Source organism: Coffea eugenioides, chromosome 2, assembly GCF_003713205.1.
Source record: "Coffea eugenioides isolate CCC68of chromosome 2, Ceug_1.0, whole genome shotgun sequence".
Lineage (NCBI taxonomy): Eukaryota > Viridiplantae > Streptophyta > Magnoliopsida > Gentianales > Rubiaceae > Coffea > Coffea eugenioides.
The window spans coordinates 1,616,051-1,640,190 of record NC_040036.1 but is presented as its reverse complement, the minus strand read 5'-3'; the positions used below and the strand labels follow the sequence as shown (position 1 = coordinate 1,640,190).

General features: G+C 39.7%; 5 protein-coding genes across 6 annotated transcripts; 1 reads left to right on the top strand and 4 right to left on the bottom strand.

Moving 5' to 3' along the window:
• Positions 1-269: 269 nt before the first annotated feature.
• LOC113764027 (acidic endochitinase SE2-like) lies at positions 270-1,425 on the bottom strand. Its single transcript, XM_027308060.1, has one exon. The coding sequence runs from the start codon at positions 1,336-1,338 to the stop codon at positions 445-447; it is 894 nt and encodes a 297-aa protein (XP_027163861.1). The 5' UTR covers positions 1,339-1,425; the 3' UTR covers positions 270-444.
• A 1,486-nt stretch (positions 1,426-2,911) lies between these two features.
• LOC113762364 (putative pentatricopeptide repeat-containing protein At3g49142) lies at positions 2,912-5,451 on the bottom strand. Its single transcript, XM_027305785.1, has 2 exons — positions 3,136-5,451; positions 2,912-3,012 (listed from the first exon to the last, which is right to left on the bottom strand). The coding sequence occupies exon 1, from the start codon at positions 5,449-5,451 to the stop codon at positions 3,439-3,441; it is 2,013 nt and encodes a 670-aa protein (XP_027161586.1). The 3' UTR covers positions 2,912-3,012; positions 3,136-3,438.
• A 2,170-nt stretch (positions 5,452-7,621) lies between these two features.
• On the bottom strand, positions 7,622-12,120 carry LOC113763171. Its single transcript, XM_027306906.1, has 3 exons — positions 9,771-12,120; positions 9,458-9,649; positions 7,622-8,393 (listed from the first exon to the last, which is right to left on the bottom strand). The coding sequence occupies exons 1-3, from the start codon at positions 11,942-11,944 to the stop codon at positions 7,823-7,825; spliced, it is 2,937 nt and encodes a 978-aa protein (XP_027162707.1). The 5' UTR covers positions 11,945-12,120; the 3' UTR covers positions 7,622-7,822.
• Positions 12,121-12,411: 291 nt separating this feature from the next.
• LOC113762519 lies at positions 12,412-15,079 on the top strand. Of its 2 annotated transcripts, none has more exons than XM_027306005.1 (2): positions 12,412-13,005; positions 13,226-14,298. In XM_027306005.1, exons 1-2 carry the CDS (start codon positions 12,557-12,559, stop codon positions 13,227-13,229), a joined length of 453 nt encoding a protein of 150 aa, XP_027161806.1. In that variant the 5' UTR covers positions 12,412-12,556; the 3' UTR covers positions 13,230-14,298. The 2 variants fall into 2 exon arrangements, with proteins under 2 accessions (XP_027161806.1, XP_027161805.1); XM_027306004.1 differs by lacking the exon at positions 13,226-14,298 and adding an exon at positions 14,565-15,079 and having other exon boundaries at positions 12,413-13,005.
• Positions 15,080-15,162: 83 nt separating this feature from the next.
• LOC113762518 (ABC transporter C family member 10-like) lies at positions 15,163-22,936 on the bottom strand. The gene is made up of 13 exons (XM_027306002.1): positions 22,717-22,936; positions 22,160-22,255; positions 19,673-21,750; positions 19,193-19,513; positions 18,931-19,017; positions 17,813-18,400; positions 17,555-17,719; positions 17,146-17,440; positions 16,802-17,016; positions 16,424-16,729; positions 16,176-16,239; positions 15,848-16,087; positions 15,163-15,757 (listed from the first exon to the last, which is right to left on the bottom strand). Exons 3-13 carry the CDS (start codon positions 21,716-21,718, stop codon positions 15,645-15,647), a joined length of 4,440 nt encoding a protein of 1,479 aa, XP_027161803.1. The 5' UTR covers positions 21,719-21,750; positions 22,160-22,255; positions 22,717-22,936; the 3' UTR covers positions 15,163-15,644.
• Positions 22,937-24,140: the final 1,204 nt, after the last annotated feature.

The window sequence follows — 24,140 nt, the reverse complement described above, 5'->3', positions numbered from 1 at the left end:
GAAAAAAAGCTCTTGATTATAGTAGTAGTGGAGTTTATAACAGGATCATCAGAAAGTAGATTTATGGATGGAGCTAATATGGCGGCACTGATTGCCGCAATATGGAGGAGGCAGGAAGGAAGTTAAATTAAGGTTGTTCAGTTTAATCACAATCTCACAACAGCCAGTCCGGCGGACAAATAAATTACTAGAAATTTAGCTGTAGCAGTTTACTTTCACTTGTTCCCTGTTCGCATGTATACTATTATTTATTAGTGGCCTGACATATATATGATCCCGAAAAACATTTATTTATTTCTAGATGATGATGAGGTACAAGTACAATGGATATTATTTGGACGGAAGTGCATATATCCTATAGCTACTCCTGAAGAGAAGACTGTCTCCTCTGAGACGTGTTATTCTGGAATCAATCTGGATGGACATAAGATAAGGGCGACTAATTCAGACGCTGCCCTTGATAGCTGAACTATATCCGCGGTCAAAATATTTGTTCCAGATCATGACCCCGGCGTACTTGGGAGACGACGACTTGATGGATGGTAGAACCTGAGAAGTGAGGACATTAGGTGGAATATACCCACCACTGCCGGCAGCATCTGCGGATGCTGGTACGCCTAGGAAGATCTGATTGGACGGAACTGAAGTCCACTGATTCCATCTCGCTATCAGGTTATCAGCATTAGCCCCATACTGACACTGCCCGTTGTTGTAAAATTGTATCCAGACGTAATCGAAAAGGCCAGTGCCGATAGCCGTGCTTAGATGACCATCAGGGAATGGGCATTGCGGAGCGGCGGATAAGTAGACCTTTTTCTGCGAGCTGAATCGGGAGAGCGCCCTGGCCAGATCGTCCCAATACAGGCCTGTCCCGGTTTCGATATCAAAGTCTATACCGTCTAAAACAGCATCTCCCAGCGGGCGGGAACCTGATTGACCGCCCAAGAAGGTGTTCCAGAGGTAATTGGCGACTTGCCCTGCATCGTCGGCAGAAGTAAGGCCGTAGTTTCCAATCTGACCTCCGAGGGAAAGCAGCACTTTGATGTTTCGGTTCTGGCAACCTTTTATTTCAGCACTCAAGGAGGCGCAAGTGCCCGAGGGGGGGTCGCAGTGGCCGGCTAAGTTCAACACTGGTGTTTTTCCACCGCCGAAGGTCGTCAGAAATGCCAGGTTCACAAACTGGTAGTTTCCACTGGCGCATGTGTCGGCCAAGCTTCCTTCATCGCCGTGTTGACCCCAGTAGACGGCAATTCCGGCAGCTTGTGCGGACTGGAACAAGGATACCATCAACAGTGAGGATGACAAGAGTGGCAATAATAACCATGTTAAACCCGCCATGTTTTCAGTTACTGTGTTTGTATCTATCTATCTACTAGGTTTTGAGAATGCGTCTCTTGGTCGATTGTGTTGCCCTAGAGATCCATCCACTTATATAGGTTTAAGGCCGTGCTCGTGCAATGCAATCCCAGACAGGTGATGTGATGAGAAAAATGCAAACATGCGTGTTTTGACTGTTCTGGTACCGACAACAGGACGTTGAAAGAGCGAGCATACGATTGCCTTGCCACAACTGAACTGGTCCAAATTCGTTGCTTTAGAATATTCAACAGCGATTGACTGAGTGTGAAGTGTTGGACAATGACATGCTTGAAAAGTACGTAACGTTCCTGCTTGTAACTAATTTCCGACATCCATGTGCCGTGGAGACGCGAGAATGCAACATGTGTTATGCAAGCAAGGACGTGCCTAGTTTGGACGATGGAAGAAGAAGAAAAGATGAAATGGAAGACTACGAGGAAGATTAGACCTCTAGAAATGTTTTGTTCACGCCCGTCTAGACTTGACTCGATAATCTAACGCCTCGTTTGAACAGTCATTTTTTGTCGAAAAATTACACCGTTTTCCGTGATCATATTATTCTATTTTTTTTTCTGACATATATTAAATCGCAACAATAATTTTTTTTAAAAAAAAAATTCTAAAAAATGCAATCCAAACACAACCTAATAATCATCTATAGGAACGAAGTCGCAAGTGCCACATATATGATATGGTAAACCTTCTCCCAACCTGGGTCCATGTTGAAGACTCGAGTTCGTGATCCATCCGTCTCTGTCTCGCTTGTTTTGTCTTGACTGCCTTAAATCCAATCAGTCCATGTTGAGTCTTGACTACGGCAAGTCTGTGAGTACACAGCCCTTTCAATGAACAACCGGGAAGTCTGTTAGCCATCGGATGACCCATAAATGAAGAGTTCCAGGAAAGAACCCCAAGAATTTGGTGAATTATTATGAGATTTGATTTTGTGACCATATTTTCATCTCGAATTCGCTGTGCAAAATTGTTTGGAATTTACTGTGGCTTTAATGACGTAGGGAGGCGGAAGGAAACTTCCGTTCATTTTTTATTACTGAGATGGAATTGTTGACAAGTTTGAGCATGTTGTGTCAGAGAGAGAATGGAAAACTAGCCATTGCCCTGCTGCTCACTCCTTTTTTTTTTTTTTAATAAAAAAAATAATCTTCTCTTGTTTACAGTTGGGTCTAAGTTGTTAGAGATTTTGATTCCGTTAAAGCTAGGGTTGCATTTGACCTTTCCACGATTTACATGACGTGAAAACATAACACGGTTCACTTCAATTGAAGAGAAACAAAAATACACACACACGTACAAACTCAATCCAATCCAATTTGCCACACCAATTCTCACATAAAAACTCGCACATCCTTGTTCTAATTACCAAACAGGATTTGAAAAACCCTTTCAGATTAGTATCGTCAAAAATTCACTACTACTAATTTTAAGAGTCCGTGCAGCAAATGTGGTACTTTTAAGCTTTCTACACAAAAAATATATAATAACTGCAGTCGTCGACAAATCTTCTCATTTGCAGGCACCACCAGTCAATTGCTGATATCTGATCTCAAGTGTTAACACTCATTTGACATATTTGTAACAATTTTAATTAACAAACCAGCGCTTAACTTCAGAGGTGGACAAGGATCATGACTGCTGCAAGAAAAGAAGTTCAAATAACTTAGAATTTTGAGAAACTTTTATTATTTAAGCTGAAGGGGGCTGATATCACAACGAATTTGCTTAGATGTAACGATCTCCTTAAGGAAAAAGAAGCACCTTCCACAAATTTGGAGATATGGCTGCATCATTCTTTACGTCTTCCAGTCTCAACATGGCTGCACGCCCCTCATATATAGATGTAAGCTCGGCCATAGCTCAAAGAGGACCCTGATTCTGCACGCACCACCAACATTAACTCAAGGCATGTAACAGTACGCCGTCGGTTCTGAGGTCGCCAACAGAATAGAAATTTTGGTTCGAAAACCTTTGATCAATCCCTCGTACGAATGACCGAACAGAAACATCAGAGCAAAAATGTTACGATAAGAATACCATTCTGTATTGCTGACCTATGTGGATTCACCAATAATCACCGCATGAGCAAAATCCATTCTCAAAGTGATGAAAGCGGTTTGCATCCCGTATAATGATTTGGCGCTCAGTAATCTTGGAGATGAGCTTGGCAGCAATGTGGCAGTCCCTGCAGACCCGTAGATTCTTAGTAATCCTAATCAGGGTCCCTGGTTTGGTGTTTATCATGGCAAACACAATAGCCAACTTCTCACTGTGAACTACCAGATGATTTTCCTTATCTTCATCCTCAACGTCATGAAGGGCATCCTCTGTTTCTGGGACATAACCTGCATCCTTCATCTTTCCAATTAATGCATCCAACTCCTCGTAGATCTCCGTTGATTGGGGATGTGACTGGTCACCAGCAAGGAAAGTGTGCACCTGATTATTCAGCTCAACATTGCTGATACCAGGCAGTTTCTTTATTCCTCTGCACTTCATGATTGACCTAATGGATGCCACTTCCTTCCATCTCCCAGACTTTGCGTATATGTTCGATAAGAGAACATAATAACCAGATACCTTTGGAGCTAATTGGAAAAGATGATCTGCAGCTTCAAGGGCAATATCCATGTCCTTGTGAACGTGACAAGCACTCAGAAAAGCTCCCCAAACTGTCTCATTTGGCTCCAACGGCATCTGCTTGATAAAGTCATAAGCCTCACGTACTCGTCCTGCACGTCCTAGCAAATCAACCATGCATGCGAAATGTTCTAACCTAGGTACTATCTTGTATTCTTTTGTCATTAACTCATAGAAATGTCGACCTTCCTCCAACAAACCAGCATGGCTGCAAGCTGAGAGAATTGAGACAAATGCTATAGCATCGGGGGTAATTGACTCCTGCATTTCTGAGAACAGTGCAACAACTTTGGCACCTTTCCCACTCTTACCATAAGCAGAGATAACCGAGGTCCATGACACAACATCCCTCAAATGCATCTTATCAAACACTTCCTTAGCCTCTTGTAAACATCCACACTTGGCATACATATCAATTAAGGCATTCTCAACAGACAAATTAGGCCAAATTCGCTTCCTCTCGACATATTTATGAATTCGCTGTCCCATCATTATGGCTGAAAGATCCCCACAAGCTGGGAGAATACTAGAAATAGTTATAGCATCTGGTTCTATCCCGCTCTCTTCCATCTCCATATAAAGTTCGACCGCCTTGTTAGGCATAGAATTATTCACATATATTGCTATCATCACATTCCACGGAACCAACTCGTCTCTTCTAACCTTCATGAACATATCCTCGACAAACGCAACATTCTCGGAAGACGTATTAGTAACGGCAGGCAGCAGGCTTGCCAGGGTGCCAGCATCAGGGTTCAGACCAAACGTTTGCATTTCCCTACAAACTTCCAAAGCATCATTAAACGCTCCATTTTGTGCATACCCAACGACCATTGAGTTCCAAGAGACAACATCCCTCCTGGGCATCTCGTCTAGGACAGAACGAGCACCCGTCAAACTCCCACATTTCCCATACATGGCTATTAAACCATTCCCGACATATAAATTTCCATCAAGATTCATCTTCAAAACTTGGGTATGAACTTGCAAGCCAACCCGCAGATCCATAGAGGCAGAGCAAGCTTTTAGAATGCAGGGGAATGTATAATAATCAGGGTTCGTGTTACTCGAATTCATGCTCTTAAACATGAAGAGAGCATCATGATAAAGATGGTTGTTGACGTAGCTTCTAATCATAACATTAAAAATCACGACATTTCTCTCGGGAATTCTATCGAATATCTGGCGGGTAATACTGGTTTGGCCACGAGCAGCATAGGCCCGCATCAACTTGATGCCAAAGGAAATGCAGGAGCTGAGGTTCAGATGTAAGATGATCCTGGAGTGGATTTTTTTCAAGGTTCTGATATCTGGCCATTTGTCTAAGACTTGACTGTAAGAAGCGGCCTCCGAAGGGACCGTGGCAGTGGGCAGGAGTAGTGCTTTTTGACAGGCAGTTGAAAACTGGCGGGAAACATGAAGGGGAATGGATTTCATGAATTAAAGCGTGCATCGGTGCATGGATGCAAATTACTTCCTCCTAGGAAGAAGTTCGATTACGGCCATCTATTTGCAATTGCCAGGGTCCAGGGATGAATATTGTGTTGTAAAAAGGGCAAATACTACAATCGAATGCAATTTGATGTTTGAAACTAGGAATAGTAAATTAATACTCCAGTAATTAACAGCAGATAAAGTAATCAACAGTACATTCGGGACAAGGAAGCTTTCTTCAAAAAATAAAAAATAAAAAAATACCAGATTAATAATGTTAACTTTTTAAACAGTGAACAAATGCTCGCTTACATTAACATTCAAAAAAATAAAGAAAATAATTTAGTCCATAAGCCGATAGAAAACTTTGTTAAATTGCATTATTAGAAGGTTTAAATACATCTTGCCCTCTATAATCACAGATTGGTTTCAGTTCAACCCCCCCCCCCCCCCCTCTCCCGTGTTGACGAAATAGAACAAGTGCAATTCTTATTGAGCGTAAATTAATAAATTCTGTTCGTTTTTTCATTTATTAAAAGATAATTACATCATTAAAAATATTTAGCCTTTGGCGATTTTAGCGTTTTGATGCCAATAGATAAATTAATATACCAAGTTTACCCTCTCATTGGAGATATATTGTTATGTGCAAAAAGTAAGTAAAGAGACGTAAATGTAAAACGAACAAAAAATACCGATAAAAAAAATAAAATAAAGTCATTTTCTCTGCCTCTTAGATTGTGGTTCAATCTAAAATGGCTATTGTTAATGGGCCTAACCTGTATCATCTATGTTTAGAGGTGTTATCTGATATCTTATTTCCTCACCATAGAAATATTACTTATTTGCCTTTCTTGCTCTATCTTGGGTTTTAAATGTTTCAGATGTAATTTTTTATTGGAAAATCGTTCATTTACATACTTTAAATGAATCTTTTCGTCCATCACTTTTAAAATGATAATTTTATGTCATTTACTTGCCATTTACAAAATCAAGTAGATAAAATTTGGTTCCAATTTAAATTTTCGACAACTTTTCATCCCGAATTTATCACATGACTGACACATGGTCATTTTTATCAAGGCAAAAAGGTTAGATTCCAATTGTGGTTAAACAAATGGTCCGATCGGATCTATATTCATTATTATTCCTAAAAAAGTAATATTTGACTAGAATTATATTCATTTTTTCTCCTAAAAAAGTGGAATCTGGCTTTTTTGTATATAAAAATTAATGCATATAAGTCACGTGGTGATTTCAAATTAAAAAATGATTGAAAAATAAAGTTGAGACCAAAATTTGCAAACTTGAATTTTTAAAGGTCGTAAAATTAATATTTTAGAAGTGGAAGATGGAAAAATTCATTTAACGAAATGTGAAGGACGTTTTAAATGATTTTTTTCTTTATTTTTTATTGGATTAGTTTTGTAGCAGCTTAATTTTTAAGAGGAGTTGAGCGAATTGTTTTTAGGTTGAGAAGGAAGGAACGACAAGTTATTTCTTTTATATATACAATTAAACCCTAGCAACCACTTAAAAATGGGGATGTTGGCTCCCTGCGATTATAAGGGCAAACTTGTCCTTAGATTTTAATGTGGGATTAATCACTTCAATAAATTTGTCCTTAGTTTTTAATGCGGAATTAATCACTTCAGGAATTGAAATTCAAGAGATATTTCGTGAATATGATTGGTGAACTGAAATCAATCTTTAATTACAGGGACTAATATGTAATTAAGCCTTATCAGAATGAACGGCCAGAGACTTTGAATGAGAACCCGATAAAAGTACAGGATGATACAGAATGTTATCGCACGTCAACATCCCCAAGGAAGTTAAAGTTGTTACCCATTCCTTTGTCTTGCAAGGGTGAAAACACGTCACATGATGCCAAGAAGAGCACCCAGACATATAATTAATGGTACAATAATATATTATAATCTTTAAGAGGAGACAACCTAAATCTACAGAAAGAACCACAGTTCAGACGGATGTTTGGCGAGTCTTTGGATAAGAATTTATTTGGATGATTTATTTGATCCAGTTACTGTAGTACTTTTTGTGATGTGATGTATGTGAGATAAAAAGGTGATTGGGAATTGTGTGTATGATGCAAGCAAAACAAAATCTGAAATAAATCTTGCAAATTTTGTCTTTCCAAACAAACTCTTTGCTTCTCCATCTTTTATTTTCTTTTGCTGAACTTCGATTTGAGCTATTTTTAAGATGGTACAAAGTGTAAACACAGCGATGATTACGCGGTAGCCTCCTTCTTACCATTAAAATTAAAAAAAAAAAGTAAAGTTCAAACACAAATCCTTCCCTCATTTGCCATGCAGGGGCCTTGCTGCGGCAGCTAAAGCAATGCCAGTCATCAATCATCTTGGAATAAAGCCTTGGATACAGAAGAAGAGTAGTTCTCAGGATCCTTGCATTCGTCATCTCCTTCACTTGTATTCCTAGAGCACGGACGTTTCGCTTCTGTCATTGGGGTCTCACAGACAACACTATGACCAGCTCTTTCTTTATCCTTCCTCTTGGAGTCCTTATTCATAGAATCAGACCTTCCATTCATTGCCTTAAGTGGCTTTGGTGCCCAAACTCTTTGAAGATCAGGCATCCAACTTGTAAAAGACACAAATCTTCTTGCCCTCTCTCTCCTCTCACGAGCTTCACTTAACTTGCGTGCTTGTTCATCTTTTCTAATTCCTTCAGGACTCTCATCAACATTCTCCTGTTGCTGGTACGTCTCCTCCTCTACCGAGACTGATTGATATACGTCGTGACTTTCAGCCTTCTCATACGTGTCTTTGTTATCCCTCCAAGATTGACCACTATCCTCACTGTTGAAGAGAAGAGCTTGGGTCTCATCCTCGTCACCGAAGGGCAACAAATCCATTTGAGTGTAGAGATCCTTCACAATATCGTCGAGTACGTTACAATATCTGAAAAGTACAGGCATCATGTATTAGCTTGCAAAATTGCTGCTTCTCAACACGTTAATCTCTGACACGTAAATATGGCAGTGAAGGGCAAAAGAGAGGAGTTCTACTGTGCGAGAAGATATACTCATTTTAGATCCAAAAAGATATAACCAGATTCATGCTTGAACAATATAAGCAGAGGCACATGTGCCAGCCTGCATCTAGTAAAACCACATAAATGGTCTTCAATAGTTGTCTCTTGAACATCATATGTTGCTAAACAAGGAAAATCAGCTCCGAAATTATATAGATATCTTGCTTTAAGGATCATAGCATGGCTAATGAAGAAGTAAAGCAAAAGCTGGAAACAACAATGTGCAGGTAGAATACAATGCTCTCAGCACAAGGCATGAAGTCCATGATCATCGAGTTGATATAGCTTTTAGATTTACTGCCAATTTACTAAAGGGAGGCAAAAGACGGATACTTAATTAGATGCAACTGAGATAATGAAGTGAAAGTAATACTCTGCTAGGCTCAGTAGAACATAAGACTAAGGGAAAATTTGAAAGATGGGAATAAGAAGATTTACAATTCATACGTTGGGTGAAACTTTTCGTTTATTTGTGATCGGGATATGAGTTACTGTTCAAATAAATTTATTTCTAGTTGACTGAATCACCCTTCGTTAACTCTTAACAATGTGGGGAAAAAATCTTAACAATGTCCACCTTAATGAATAAAATTTTGCACTTTGGCGAATGTGTACATATATCAGAATGTGCACATATCAAAATCAATACATGCACACATATGTATACTCAAATGTGCACATATGAAATATGTGCCCATCCAGTGCTAGTATTTGCACATAAGGGTAATTTCATGATTTTGCCTGCAATATTAATTTTCTTATATATTGTGATCGGTTACCCACACCACAACTACAAATTTCCTACAACCTATACCCTTCTTATGAATTTTCGGATCTCCCTATTCACATTTTCCAATTTTAAATCAATTGCTTTCCAGATGAGCTACCATATTTGATGTTACTAGCTTTGAGTCCTTTATTGAGTTATTACCTCATTTTGATGGTACGCTCAACATATTCATACAGGCTAACATTACCATGGATGCCTCCATCGATGAGATACTGAATGATGTCTAAAAGGGAGCAAATCTGCTTCAAAAGCTTCTGCTTTAATGGCTGCTCCTTATTCACTGAAATATCTGACCGAAAAATCTCCATCCGCAGTAAAACCTGCAATTCATATCTAGTGCGAGTAAAGGAAATGACATGTATAATGAGAGCTAGCTTTCACAATTTCAAAGAACTTGTAACAAAAGCACAGATTTGTAGAATATATTCATTCAGTGAAGTGTTGAAAAGGATACTTTCTAACTGTTAAATCTGAGGCAGGATTTGGATCACAAGAATTGGAGGATGGATTGCTGCAATTTCTCATATCATTCATTTCCTTGGGGTCTGTTAATAATAAGTCAATCAGTTTTGCACCAAGTGATTGGCAAGAACCATCTAATTGTATTGGATTTTGACCTTCTGCATTTTCGTATGTTTTGTAACTTCTAAGTAACCAATAAATGGATGACTTTACAAGTCGTTCAGCCAATGTCTGCAAGTGCATTCCTGATTCAAGTCCTTGTTGGATTCTCTTTTTAAGACTACCAAAGAAGGCTTCTGAGGTCTCTGGACATGAAGATATCACAGCTTCCTCCTGCTTTCCAGATTGTTCAGATGAAAAGCTAAGTGATGGGGTTGATTCCTCTGTGGAGTTGGATACATGAAAAGATTTTACGTAGTTTTGGCTATGGTTCCCAATCTGTTTTAACCAGCATTTCAAGAACTTAAGCTTCTTCGGTTTATCAAACTTTCTAGAAAAGTAAATTGCTGCCAAGTCAAAATCAGAACATTCAGAGGCTGCCTTGCAAAAGGAGCTCCATGTGAGGTCCTGGTGCAAATGCTTTTTGTGTTTTTTCATCTTTCCACCTCCAAAAGGATCACAATCCCCAGAAGTTGAAGTCTCAATTTGAGAACCAATAAACCCATTTGAGTTGCTTATATCAGTATAAGAATTGTAAGTCTCACACCGCCCCCTGCCCAAATTTGATACACTGCGGCAATGATCCCCAAGAAAATCACTATCTACTACTGAGAGAAGAGCCGAATGTGCAGTGAAAGGCTTGAGAACACCAAGAATTGTATCTCCATTTTTGTTTGAAAGGGAGACCAGGGCCAAATAACCTTCACCAGACAAGAAACTCAGAAGAATCTGCCAGATGGGCATTGTATTACAACTGCAGGCCTCATTTATTTCTCTAGATAGTATGTCAAGGACCCTATCAGCAAAAAAATCATCAGTAGAATTCCTTTTCTGTTTCTTAGATTCTCTTGACAACTCTTTCACCAGGATGCAGTCAGATAAACACCCTTCAATCTTCTCTTCCTCATTATACTTCTGCACAGCCTTAAAGCTCAGCTTTATCATTCCATCACCGAAGCGATGCCAAAAAGCTTCACGACTATCAAGCTTTTCGCTTTGTGAGTCTCTTAACTCCAAGGAACCCCAGCTATCATCAGATTTTTTCCCAGATAAGGTCTTCAAATTCAGCAGTTCAAGATGACAACAGTTGCATTCCAAAGGTTTACCATTGACATCGAAGATCTCAAGATATAATTGCACGTCACTACGTTTACATGACCAACTTGAATTGGCAAAGTTCAATGAAACACCAATTTTCGGGTATATCAATCTAAAAGGAAGAATAGCAGATCCCAGAATAATTGAGTCAGTTGAACAAAATCCCCAACCCAAATTTCTGATCCCTTCATCAAATAGTCCTAATTCTTTTCCAAATATATTTTCTTTGACTTCATTGTAATTACCTTGTGATTCATACTTGACATTAATCCAACTCAAATGAATATCCCTCCCAGCAAATGCATCATGCACAGCACCAAACAGATGGCAAAAATTAACCGAGAATTCATCCAATTCACACAAAACTCGAGAACCCACACCCACATCCAAATAATCAGATAAGCTGGAAATTGAGCAACAAACAGAGGAAAACAAAAGAACCAAATTCGATCGAACTAGAGGAAAATGCTGATTACCTTTTCCTACAACAGTTTCCAGTTCAGACTCCCACGCGTAATCATGTACCAACTGAAGCAATGAGGCAGCTGTATGGGAAGCTAGAGGTCTGGCATTTGATAATTCGGTCGCAATTGGTGACTGCGAGAGAGAATTGAGGGCAGTCGAGAGAGAAGCTAGGGTGTGGGAGGGGTCATTGAAGGAGAGAGAAGTTAGGGAAGAGTTGGGAAGCAAGCGGTGGACGGCAGAGGCGGACCGAAGCGGGGAAAGAGAAGAGAAAAAGAGCTTGTAGGCTAAGAGAGATTTGAAGAGAGGCGGAAAATTGAGGAGGCGTGTGACGGATGCAACAGTGGCGGTGAGGTAGGGGTTAGGGTTTTCAAGACAGAAGAGTGGGTGAAGATCTATGAGCAATACGATGCGTTCTGTCTTTGAGAAATCTAAGGGCTCCGTCATCGTGGACACGGGAAGCGTGATAATTTACCCTCTATGTATCTGTGTCTTCTCCTGTTGGCCGAGGGGAATGTCGGCTTGATACCGGAATATATGTGTTGTAAACGCCGTGGAATGATAGTTAGGCACCTGCCCCCGTTGTGATTCCGGGGACTGGAGTGAATTTTTGGTGGCGAGGAAGCTGTAGGAGGCTCACCTACGCGTACACGTATACCTGGGTTGAAAATTCAATCAAATCCAAAGCGGTAGTAGAAGAAGAAGAAGAAGATGGCTCACTGGTTTTGGCGGGAAAACTGAAATGGCGGTCAGATTCGCTTTTCAAAATCAGATTTAAAAAGGAAGCCGCAAGAGCTGCTAAAATGCGCCGCCGGCCGCAGCTGCAACATTTTAATCATATCACGTGATCATGATCGAAAACCACGTGACATCCACCAGTGGCGATTTTCAGCTATCACACGACGTCGTTGAGCACCCTATCTGCTTCTTCCGCGATTTTCATTTTTTCTGCAGCTGGAACTTTTGCTGGTACTTGTCTAGTCGTCTTCTCCTCTCGTTCTGTATCAACACAAACGACGGCGTTGAGAGCTCCTCTGGTCCGCATATACACTTGGGCAAATGTCTTTGGTTTGTAGCTCTAGGCTAATAAGTAGAGATTATGGGGTTTGCTTAATTTCTCCAACCCCGTCGTCGTCCTCTTTCGCAACATATACGACGTTTTCGTTTTCATTGAGGCATCCTGTACTATTTAATAAGTTCCCACCAATACCATGTCGTCGACCACCCTTGTCTTCTTCCTCGCCGTCGAGGAGACGAACCCTAGTTTGTTCCAAGTCATCTGAAGAAGAAGAAGAAGAGGTATCCTCTGGTGGAACACAAGTGGACGAGTGGTTACAGAGACTGCCGGATAAGAAAAAGCCCTTGTACTCTCATAGCTTGCCTTGCGTGGAGGCATGGTTGAGGAGCTTAGGGTTTCATCAGAGCAAAGAGGATAGAGCTGTTTGGTTTGTGGAGAATCCTGATTGGCATGCCCAGCTCTCCCTTGATGTCACGGACCTCTACATTAGGTCCATTTCTGCCAACCCCCTTTTTTGACTAAGCATTACTTTTTCGTGCGATTGGTTTCACCTGATTGTAGTAGAGTCAGGAACATATAACCAAATAGCTAGCAATTTTCTGCAGAACCCCGTTATTCCTAGGCATTGTATTAGTGATTGTTTTCTATGAATATTTTCTTTCCATGCTGTTCAATAATTACAAGCTGAATCTCTTCTTAATTTGTTATAGTTGATTGTCATAAATGATGGTCGGGAGGAACTCGGTGTTTGTGCCTGTATTGAATGACAAGTGTGATGCCCGTCATTATTGAGGAAGAAAGTTGGGATTTTGATGGTTGCTTGATTGCAAGATTCACTTAAGCTTTTCAGTTGACTTTGTGATAAGAATATGGTACTAGTATTACTTAAGAAATTATACTCTGCTTGTCATTCACTACGGGGAAAGAAGTTTGGGTTGCCAGTACTGCGAAATGCTCCCATGGTAACATCCCTTACCCTTTAGTGCAAGGAGCAAGGTTTGAAGCTTGCTACCCTTTTCCTCTATGTATCCAAAAACAGATGAAAGAGAAAGGGGTTTGTTTCGGTTTATTGCTGCCGTTGATGACTAGATGTGTACTAAGGCTTTTGTTTCTCTGTATTTCAGGTTGAGTTTTCATAAGTGACCGAATTTGTATGCAAATTGTTTTAACAGTTTTCAGAAGGCGTAACCCTGGTTTGAGTATAATTAACATACTTTGGTCTAGAAAGGCTCATCATATACATTAATATGTGAAGAACTGGAAACTGAAGAAAGGCCTAAAGGTGTTCATTCTCTTCAAATATATTGGCTTATTAAGTGTAGTCAACACAGGGCTGGTATCCTTGATGAAAACAAGATATCTATTTTTGAAAGGAAGTTTGTAAAGTAAAATATTCCCATTTCCATGTGCAAGTGCATTTGCTTGAGCTTAAAGCCTATCAACATTGCATTTTTCATCTGCAACTTTTAAGAAATGTAACCAACTTGATAGGTAGCTATGTTAATGTTCTGGTTTCTGTAATCCCTCTTGAGACTCTATATATTTGTTCTTGTTATTTGACTGCAGTAAAGTAAATTACGTTGGGCACATTGAATATTGTATTTTTTTGGTTAGGAATTAATAAGGATTGGATCCTTTATATTAGTTGTTTAATCGGGTTCTAGTTGTAGAATCGAGAAATATGTGAATGTTCCCGTGTCCAAACTAGTCTTGTGGTGTTAGATTTGGAATCAGCCGAATCAACAGCAGGCAAGACGAGAGCAAATTATAGCTGCATTTGCATTTTAAACAGAAGTAAATCGGGTTGATTATATATATCTTGGTAGATTTTAGGAAATCATCATATAATTTGAGTTCTTTATTCGGAATTTCACTTTCGAGTTGAATTTTAATCTGGAAGTTCATTACAACATATCTTGTCTCACTTAAATGTATAAACTGCCTCCGCTTTCTTTGTTCAGTTTTCCAACGCCCACCCCCCCAAACGCCGCCAAACCAAAACAACCCAAAAAAAAAAGTGCAGACGCTGATTCTTCTGTAAAAGTGCAGGTACCTAAAGAGTGGACCAGGAAATTTAGAAAAAGATGTTGAAAGGAGATTCAGTTATGCACTATGTAGAGAGGATATTGAGAATGCCATACTTGGAGGGCCATAAGGATGAGAAAATGCAGATCCAGTTTTACCGTCTGTACCACATTCAGAGGGTTAGAGGATCCAGATTGACCAGTAGTTGAAGAATTTTTTCTCAGGATTGATGATGCAATAATTTGATTTTTTTAATTTTTTTTACACTAGGTGTGGTCAAATAATTTTCCTGTGTTTTGTACAACCCTTTGGGGGGGGTTTTTTTTTTTTAAAATATTTTTCCTTGAATGGAAAAATAAGTGCATGTAAAAACGTAAATAGGCTCGTAGTGAGGAGCTCGGAACAGATTTTAGAATATTCCTTAATTTTCGGAGTTTGGTACAGCAATGTTGCCCTTGGTACGAGATTAGATTCAGGAACTTTTGATTTATACAAAATAGCTTTTGTTTCACAAATATAAAGTGTGTTGGGATAGAGTATTGTTTGAAACAATTATTGTAACACTTTTTTATGATGTGATACATGTGAAATAAAAATGTGATTGAAAATATAAAAAAGTGTATTGAAAAATACAAGCAAAATATTATTTAAAAAAATTTAGCTGCATTTCGGATCGATAAGTGCTACAGCCAGCGTCATTCCTGGAGATCAATTTTTCTAGCCTGGGTTTCTTCTGTTATCCCTCATAATACAGCAACGTCTCATTTATCAAGAAGCTCTATATTTTTGCAACCCCAAAGCAACTCAAGTCCCCTATGATTATTAGCAATCCAAAGGGGCATCGTCAAAATGGCCAAAGAATCTTCTTCACTGATTGTACTGCTATGACACAATTCCGTGCATTACTAGTGAGATTCCATCTTCATTTGGCTCTGGAAGCCACACTTCCATTTTGTATATATGCCACCACGGTGAACTAGAAAACAAAGTGCCAAACCGATGCTGAAGCATCCCGGCTTTCTGTCAGCTATTTGAGCAGTTGTCCTGTAAGCTGCCTGTGCACTAAAGGGGGAAAGGATCACAAAATGGCTCTGCGGTTTAACTTCACTGTAATTCTGCAGAGCGATAATGAGACCAATATTCCTTCACGAGCTTGCCAAACAGTGAACCTTCTCTTTTCATCAACTCCATTGGTTCATCATACTCCACAAGTTTCCCTATCATATTTGTCAGACAAATTTTTAGCGTAATGATTATGGTCAAGAGACTAGTTCAGCATAAACAAATGCTCAAGACATGAAGCTCACCCTCACTAATAGCCAAAACCTTAGTGCAGTCCATCACTGTTGGTATTCTGTGAGCCACCGTAATCACCGTGCAATCAGCAAATTCTGCCCTGATAGTTTTCTGTAAAATCAAGTCAGTAGCATTGTCTATTGATGCAGTTGCTTCATCAAGAACCAATATCTTGCTTCTTCTCAGCAGAGCACGGCCAAGACAGAACAATTGCCTCTGCCCCATGCTCCAGTTTGATCCGTCTTCCACAACTGAAATTGAAAGAGATAGGTTAGTAAATCTTACCAGCAGCTGCAGCTGCACATCATTCATCACTACGGTAGAACTGGACCAGCTTACCCAAGGAGTCGAGGCCTTCTTCTTTCTCCCGAATAGCGTCTTTGAGTTGACACTTCTCAAGAACCTTCTCGAAACAGAAAAAAAGTTCTTATCAAGCGGTTAAAGCAACGCTGTTTTGAAAGTTGAAAAAGGAAAAAAAGCAATTTTCTCAAATGCAATAGCCACTGGCAATAGGAATGCTGGACATTTAACCAAACATAAGCTGCAAATGCCAAATTCATGCTTTGATATGCCAAGATTTTAAGTACCTCCCATATTTCCGGATCAGTGTGTTGCCCCAAAGGATCTAAGTTGTATCTCACAGTTCCATTGAAAAGAGTAGGATCCTGTGGTATAATCCCAAAACGTGACCTCAAGTCATGGAGTCCAATTGTACAGATGTCGATTCCATCCACTAAGATTCTTCCACCAACTGGCTCCACCAGACGAAAGAGCGCACCAATCAGAGTAGTCTTCCCACTACCAGTTCGCCCAACAATACCAATTTTATGCCCTCCTTCGAATGTACAGCTGATCCCACGAAGAACAAGCGGGCCATCAGAACGATACTTGATCTGTAATTGAACTGGTGTCAGCGGGTTGAAACAAAGATCGAATACAATATAAAAGTAGTCAAATAGATGTACCTGCAAATCTTGAATCTCTACTTTACCCACTATTGGCCAATTGGTTGGCGGTCGATTACATTCTATGACTTCAGGAGCTTCACTTGGTATGTGCATGTATTGGTAAAGCCTCTCCACAGAAATTATATAATTTGCCAGAGTACACTGGTTTTGGATGGAAAACACAAGGGACATATTTAATGAAAGACCATAGGACAAAGCCATTCCGATAAATCCTGCAATGACAGGGGACAATGATTAGAAGAGAAAATTTTCATTCTCAAACTTTAGCAGTATGGTGGACAAATGCCTGGTTAATAAGAATCTATATTTTTGCTAGCATCAATTACTAGAGCACCACGGACCGGAGCTAAAAGTTCCAGGAGGAAGTAAAACCATGCAGAGAGCTGAGGAGGCAAGAACTGTGGCACTGACTGTCTCCAATCGTTGAATCAACCACTCATTAGCTGCAAAATTGTGGAAGAAAGGGCTGGCATTTGTGTCAACAAGTTCTAGGTTCTTAACAAAGAAACGCTCTTCTTGTTCGAAAGCTCTGATTGTCATGCACCCTGCCAAAGATTCAGCAAGATGATTTGCAACAAAAGACTTGGTTGTGCCGTTAATACGCATCAACTCTTTAGCAGAGGCAAAGTAGTATCTCTGTTGAAAGGAAAACCCACGATGGTATTAGTACAGCAAAAGTTTCTATAATCTTTTCTTGTCATTAAATTGATAAGCAAAAGTTTCTATGAAACAAGCCGGCCAGCATGTTACCTGTAATCGAATAGCCAAATAGACCAGTGGTATCGAGACAACCAAAATTTGCCAGGTGACTACAGTTAGCACCACAAGACTAGAGTAAAAATTTATAGTTGATCCAACAGAAAAAATCAAGTTGAATGGAACATCGAGATCAACAATGCTCAGATCAACCGAGACCTGCTCAAGTAAAAATCAATAGGCGTTACTTTTAGTTCCAAGCCTGTAGATGTGTACTGAACTTGGCATACGTGAAACTCTTACTATCCTTACCCGGCTTAATATCCTTCCCAAAGGCGTTGAGTCATAAAATGCCATAGGCGCGCGGAAAAGAGAATTCAATAGCTGAAGAAATAATGACTTTGAAGATTGCAGACCCAAAACAACTGTGCTCAGAGATCTACTGAGCAGAAGAAATGTTGACGAAAACCCAATCACCAAGTAGACTACAATCAGTTTCAGCGTGCTAACTTCAGGATTGTCAACATTTGCAGCCATCCAAGAGTTCTGTGATATCTGACCAATCACGAAAGTAAGATGAGAGAAAGCAGCCAAAGAAAAGAACAAGAAGCCTTTGTTCTGATTTAAATACTGAATGTAAGGCCTAAAGCCAGTGTCCCCGACTTCTCTCTCTTCTTGCTTGATCAACTGATCACCTGCTGATGCTTTAGAACCTTTCTCACTGTATGTCTTGCGGATTTCTTTGTTAGGAGCTTTAGGACTCGGGGAGGAAGTAACTTCTGAAATCCTCTCAGAACCTGCAGTCTCTTTGTGTGCATCAACCAAACTCTGAAATTCTTTACTAAAGGCTAGTAACTGATGATAGGGAGCTGCATTGAGAATCTCGCCATCTGACATAAACTGTCAAACAAGGTAGAAGTAAGTATATTGTTGTCAAGTAGATTTAGTGTGGCAGTTTCCTTGGGAGTAATATTCAGGGTAACGAAACCAGCTCTTTTGCTTTCCACTAATGGCTCAAGTTAATTGAGCACTCACTGCGTGAATATCTTGATATCCAAATTTTTAGTAATATAGATGGCTATATGCAACACCTCCAACGCTAAACAACTTTTTATTGCTAGGAAAATGTGATCAATCTGAAAACAAGTAATCAATTGACCTATGAAAGCAGAATAAAATCATAATGCAAAACAAAGATTTTCAGACATCATAGCATCTAGTAGAAAGAGGTTTTCCCTTTGTTGTGTTGTTTGTGGGGGGGGGGGGGGGGGTTAATCCTAAATTTAACTGAAAAGTCATCTAAAAAGACATATTTCTCAGGCTTTATCACAGGAAGTGGAATCAAGTTACCAGAAAAAATGCCTAAAGGTACAAAGCAAATGAAAACAACAAACAGTTACAGCGTAAAAATTTCCCAGGGGTAAACTCACCAGAACACAATCAAATGCAGGAAGAAAATCAACTTGATGGGTTACAAGTAAGACAGTCTTCCCAGTCAGAGCTCCCATGACATAATCCTGCCAAGAATGGTGTGAGTTTGTACATCATCACAAAAGAGTGTTACTAAGCATGTTCCACAATAGGAGGAGGTCAATCGATGTAAAGCAAGCCTCAGAATTATGAGGTCGTGCAATCAATGCCCCCTCCCAGATTCCAGACTACCAGAAAATAAGAAGATGAGAAAGTACTAACATTGAATAAGCTCGTGGCAGTGTGTGCATCAACAGCACTGAAGGGATCATCCAATAGATATATGTCAGCATTCTGATATAAAGCCCGTGCAAGTTGAATCCGTTGCTTCTGTCCACCGCTGAGATTAACTCCCCTTTCACCAATTTCAGTGAGATCACCATGCGGAAGCAACTCAAAATCCTTTACCAATGAACATTTTTCTAATGTTTGTTGGTATCTCTGGTAATCCATTGGAGACCCAAATAAAATATTGTCTCGAATACTTCCAGTCTGAATCCATGCTGATTGGGAAACATAGGCAATAGTTCCATGCACTCGAACCTGTAGAATGAAGATAAATTTATCATATAAGAGATGATCAGGTCATGTTTAAGCCTTCTACAAGAATCCCATATATGACAAAAATTGTTAGGGAGTTTCATAGGCATAGACAAAATCAGTTCAATAGAAGTACGTCAAAGGAACAAGAAATTAACTTACAGTTCCACAGGTAACTGGAACCTCTCCAAGAATTGCAGCTAGAAGTGTTGACTTACCCGAGCCCACCTCCCCACATATAGCAACCTTCTCACCACGTCTAACCTCGAGATTAATGTTTCTAAGAGAGGGTTTCAATGAATTCTCTTCCCACGAGAGGCAAGCAGATCTTATAATAATGTTTCGACTTGCGTTTTCTCCAAGGCATTTCTGCCTCACATTTGCTACATCCAATTCAGGTGCCTCAAGAAACTTCACAATCCTCTTAAAAGAAACCTTAGCTTGAATGACTACTCCAATAACATCAGGAATAGATCTAATAGGGTCCTGAACCAGTCGTAATGTTGCTACAAATGTGAAAACGTTGCTTGCATATAGTGGAATACCAAGGAAATAGCAAGCCCCAAATGTTGTAGCAGAGACAAGTACAGGGGATGACCAAAAAAGAAAGCTATTATATGCTTTACGCAGCTGAACAGCTGACAACCATTTTTCTTCAACCTGCCTTAGATTCTCAATAACCTTCTTGAAATGGCTTTCCCAGGCATATAATTTCAAAACCTTCATACTGACAAGTGCCTCTGAAATAGCCTTTAGCCTGTCATCTTGTGCCACCATAAGCTTAGATTGGAATTTGTGCTGTAATTTTGCAAGGGGAGTATTACAAAGAACGGTAAGAACTATTACCACCAACGATGCAATTGTAGCAAGCCCGACAGCACTGTAGAGAATTAAAAGTGCAAAGATGAGCTGGAGACTCGTTGTCCAGGTCTGATGAAACCAGAAAGGAAATTCTCCAATCCGGTAGGCATCCACTGTAACATAGTTCATTATCTCACCGCTTGAGTGCATCAACTTGGCAGTATTGGATAGTCTTAGTTGCTTCTTATAAGTGGCTGCCGTTAACAAGGACCTTACTTTCACACCTACTACTCTGCTCCTGAAATACCACTGTCTTTGGGACAAAGATTCCAAGTTCTTTGAGATAAAAAGCAAAACAGCCAAGACATAACCTTCATATTCAAAACTCTCTTTTCCTTCTGCAACCTGAATGAAGGCTTTTAGTAGAAGAGGACCAGCAGAGACGGTCACTATTTTCAGAAATGCGAAAAACCCTGATATGAAGATCTCCCTCCAGTGGCATATCAAGATTGTCTTCAACACTGATGGTTGGGCTAGTGGCTCAACTTGTTTCCGTTTGTTATATATATCCACAAACAGCAAGTAACAGGACTGTGCTCGATCTTCCTCACGCAAGTTGGGTATGTCTTCATCCTCCAGAGTCTTCTCCTTTCCCCTTTTCATCAATGGATTCAACCACCAAAATGACATTTTACTGATAAATCCAGCTTTCTCAAATGGAGTGACACTGCCAACAGAATCAAGTTTGCCTTTTCCACTGGCCACGCCATTTAAGGGGGCACTAAGATCATTTTCAGTGCTATCCTCATATTTGTAACCTTTGTAGGTGCACAACAACAGTAAACATGCTCCTATCAAAGACAATATGTATAACCCCATCCTAACTGACACCTCTTTATCGAGAATGGCAGTCACAAGAGAGAATCCACATGCAATTCCCGAAAACAAGAATACAAGAATGGACAACAGCCTCAAAGGTGCTTGTGAAAAAACCTTTCCCCTAAGGCTCACAGTTAAACCCACTAATAAGCACGTCAACCCATGGAAAGTTAGCAGCAACCACCAATGGAGAGGCAATGCACTGTGGGTTTTCCGTAACTCTCTTACCAACACCCAAATCCCCGCACACAAATATGAAAGTCCAAGAAGACCATTGAAAGTGGCAGATATCAACTGCAATCCTGAAATACGACGAGTTTGCGCATGCGTCCATGGGAATTTTGACGAGGGTCTGGAGAAAAAAATGGCTAGGAACACAATTAAGAGCAAAACATCGAAGGAAGTGATCAAGGCATGATTAATACACGAGGAGGAGAGTGCTGCAGAGACTAAATTAGCACCGCAAAACTTCCTACTGCTGTCAGTACAATCAGATGCCCCGCAAAACATACTCCAAAGATCCACCATCTCGTCCTTAAACCGTCTTTGCCCTGTTGATTCTGAAGTTTGATAAACAGGAGAAAATGATTACCACACCATTCAAACAGGCGACGCACCGGAAAAAAAAAAAGAAGAGGTTCTGATCCTTCTGAATTCATCAAGGAAGTGGAAGGATCAAGAGAAGCACAGCTTATTGCTTAAAGAATGTGGAGATAGAGCCAACCAATAGACCATGCACTTGCAAGATAAATTATGCAACACATCAAAAAACATGATCAGCAAAAAATTCTTTGGACTGCTTGAAGACAAGAAAATGGGACAAATTAGTCACTGCAGGCAGAGTTCGTTTGATCAAAAACTGCATGGTCTATTGGTTGGCATCCATCTCATTGTACTCGTACCCATCTCAATCTTGCTAAATAATTGGTACTAACAAGCAAAAATGCAAGCATGACAACGACAACATACCTTGGATTGGCAAAGGCGTTCGCCCTCAAAACTCTCAAATCCTCCAGATTGCAAATAACAGAGTACTATTACCAACCCTCCAGGGCTTCGTCTTTCCTATACACAAAGAAATGACGATGGGGATCATAAACCAATACTAACACAAATAAAATAGCTCGGGCATAGTACAATTTGTTGGATCAACTCGAAATTAAAAAAAAAAACCATGAAAAAGGAAACAGGTTCCCAAGAGAGGCAGAGGGGTGTGCGTCGGTTTTCTTTGTGTTTATTTATTTAAGCATGTGTCGAAAATAGAATCCAAATCCTACTCGTATTTCTCCGCTTCTTCCCGTTTCTCACATTATCGCCCCGCCGTCTCAACATGGGCACATGCAATGCAGGTGCAGATTATTTTTGACCAAAAAAAAAAACGACACTGAGATCCCAATGCACTTTAGAAAGGCTATATTTAGCAAGGAGAAGACACACTTCAAAGGACATAAGTAGAAATTACACTTAGTACGGCAGAGATGCTGTTAGTATTGATTTTATAAAGAAGAACAGTCTACCAAAACAACCTGCAAGACCCGAAGATATCGCCGACCAAATTATTTTAGGAATCTTTTTGTGTTTCTTTAAGGTTTAGACTGTTGTCTGTCAGCACGAAGACTCTGGTGACAAACAGTAGAGTTTGAGATGCTGGCGGTTAATTAACGTGGTATGTTTACATGGGTGCAGTAATAATGGTTGTGGGCTCGTTTTCTTGCCGGAAAGGGGTAATGCCGGCCGCTGCAGCTATCCTTAATTCTAGTAACCGTGTGTTACTTACGAGAGCCCTCCTATTAATATTATGGAAGAGAGGGAGGCAGAAGGGCGTCATGGCTCACGTCTCACAACATTTGTCGTTTCCTTTTTCCCGTACGGCCCATCTTTCGCCATCTCCTCTCAGTTCCACTTATCTTCCGTTTTATAGCAAGTTAGACGGACAACAGAGCCGTATTACAACTTTACTTCCACTACCTTATTTTTTCCAACAAACGTGGAGATTTTTTACAACTTTACTTCCACTACCTAATTTAATTGCTGATTCAAAAATGGAGTTTTTTTTTTTTACGCGGAGTCCCAATGTTTTGGGTTGCATGAACTCAACCTTTTTAGCAAGAATGTTGGACTGTGCATTAGGCAACTTGGCAAAAAATATTTTGACCTTATCCCAATAATATATAGATTCAACTATGTCAACAGCACCTGTATGTAGAACTGCGCAATTCGATCAATACCCGGAAATGTATATACTTAACATCTATTGTCTTCCTGCATTTAAAGATTTTCATGATTTTTTTTTTTTAAAAAAAAAAAGATTTTCATGATTTCACTTTTTTAAAACCTCCACTTTTTCAAATACTATGAGACCGTAACCAAAAAATAAAAAATAAAATCAAAGAACTGTAATTTCATGGAATAATCAGTTGCGTAGACTGTACACCTCTCCCTCCGCTCAGTATACTTTCTAATATTACACGGACCTTCATGCTATGCCAGCGAACCTTATTTATTTGACTTTAACATGCTCATATTGATAACTCGTAAGTGATCCATTGAGAACGTATTATTAGGTTATGTTTGGATTACTTTTTTTTAAAGTTTTGTAAAAAAATTCTGCGACTATTTTGATGAATGATAACTCATAAGTGATCCATTGAGAACATCTTATTAGGTTGCGTTTGAATTGCTATTTTTTGAAATTTTTATACAAAAATATACTGTTGCAATTTCATTTACGTGAAATAAAAAGATGATTACATTTAAATTACTATTTTTTGAGATTTATATAAAAAAAATACTTATCAATTTGACCCTGAATAACATGGCTAATTACTCAGAATATCGTTGAGAAAAAAAAAAGTCGGACGTTTATAGGTCTGACAGGGGGTCGCTGCAAATCTATGGCTGCCGGGCTGTGTCAACCCGGCAACAAAAAAGGCGAATCCTTTTTTTTTTT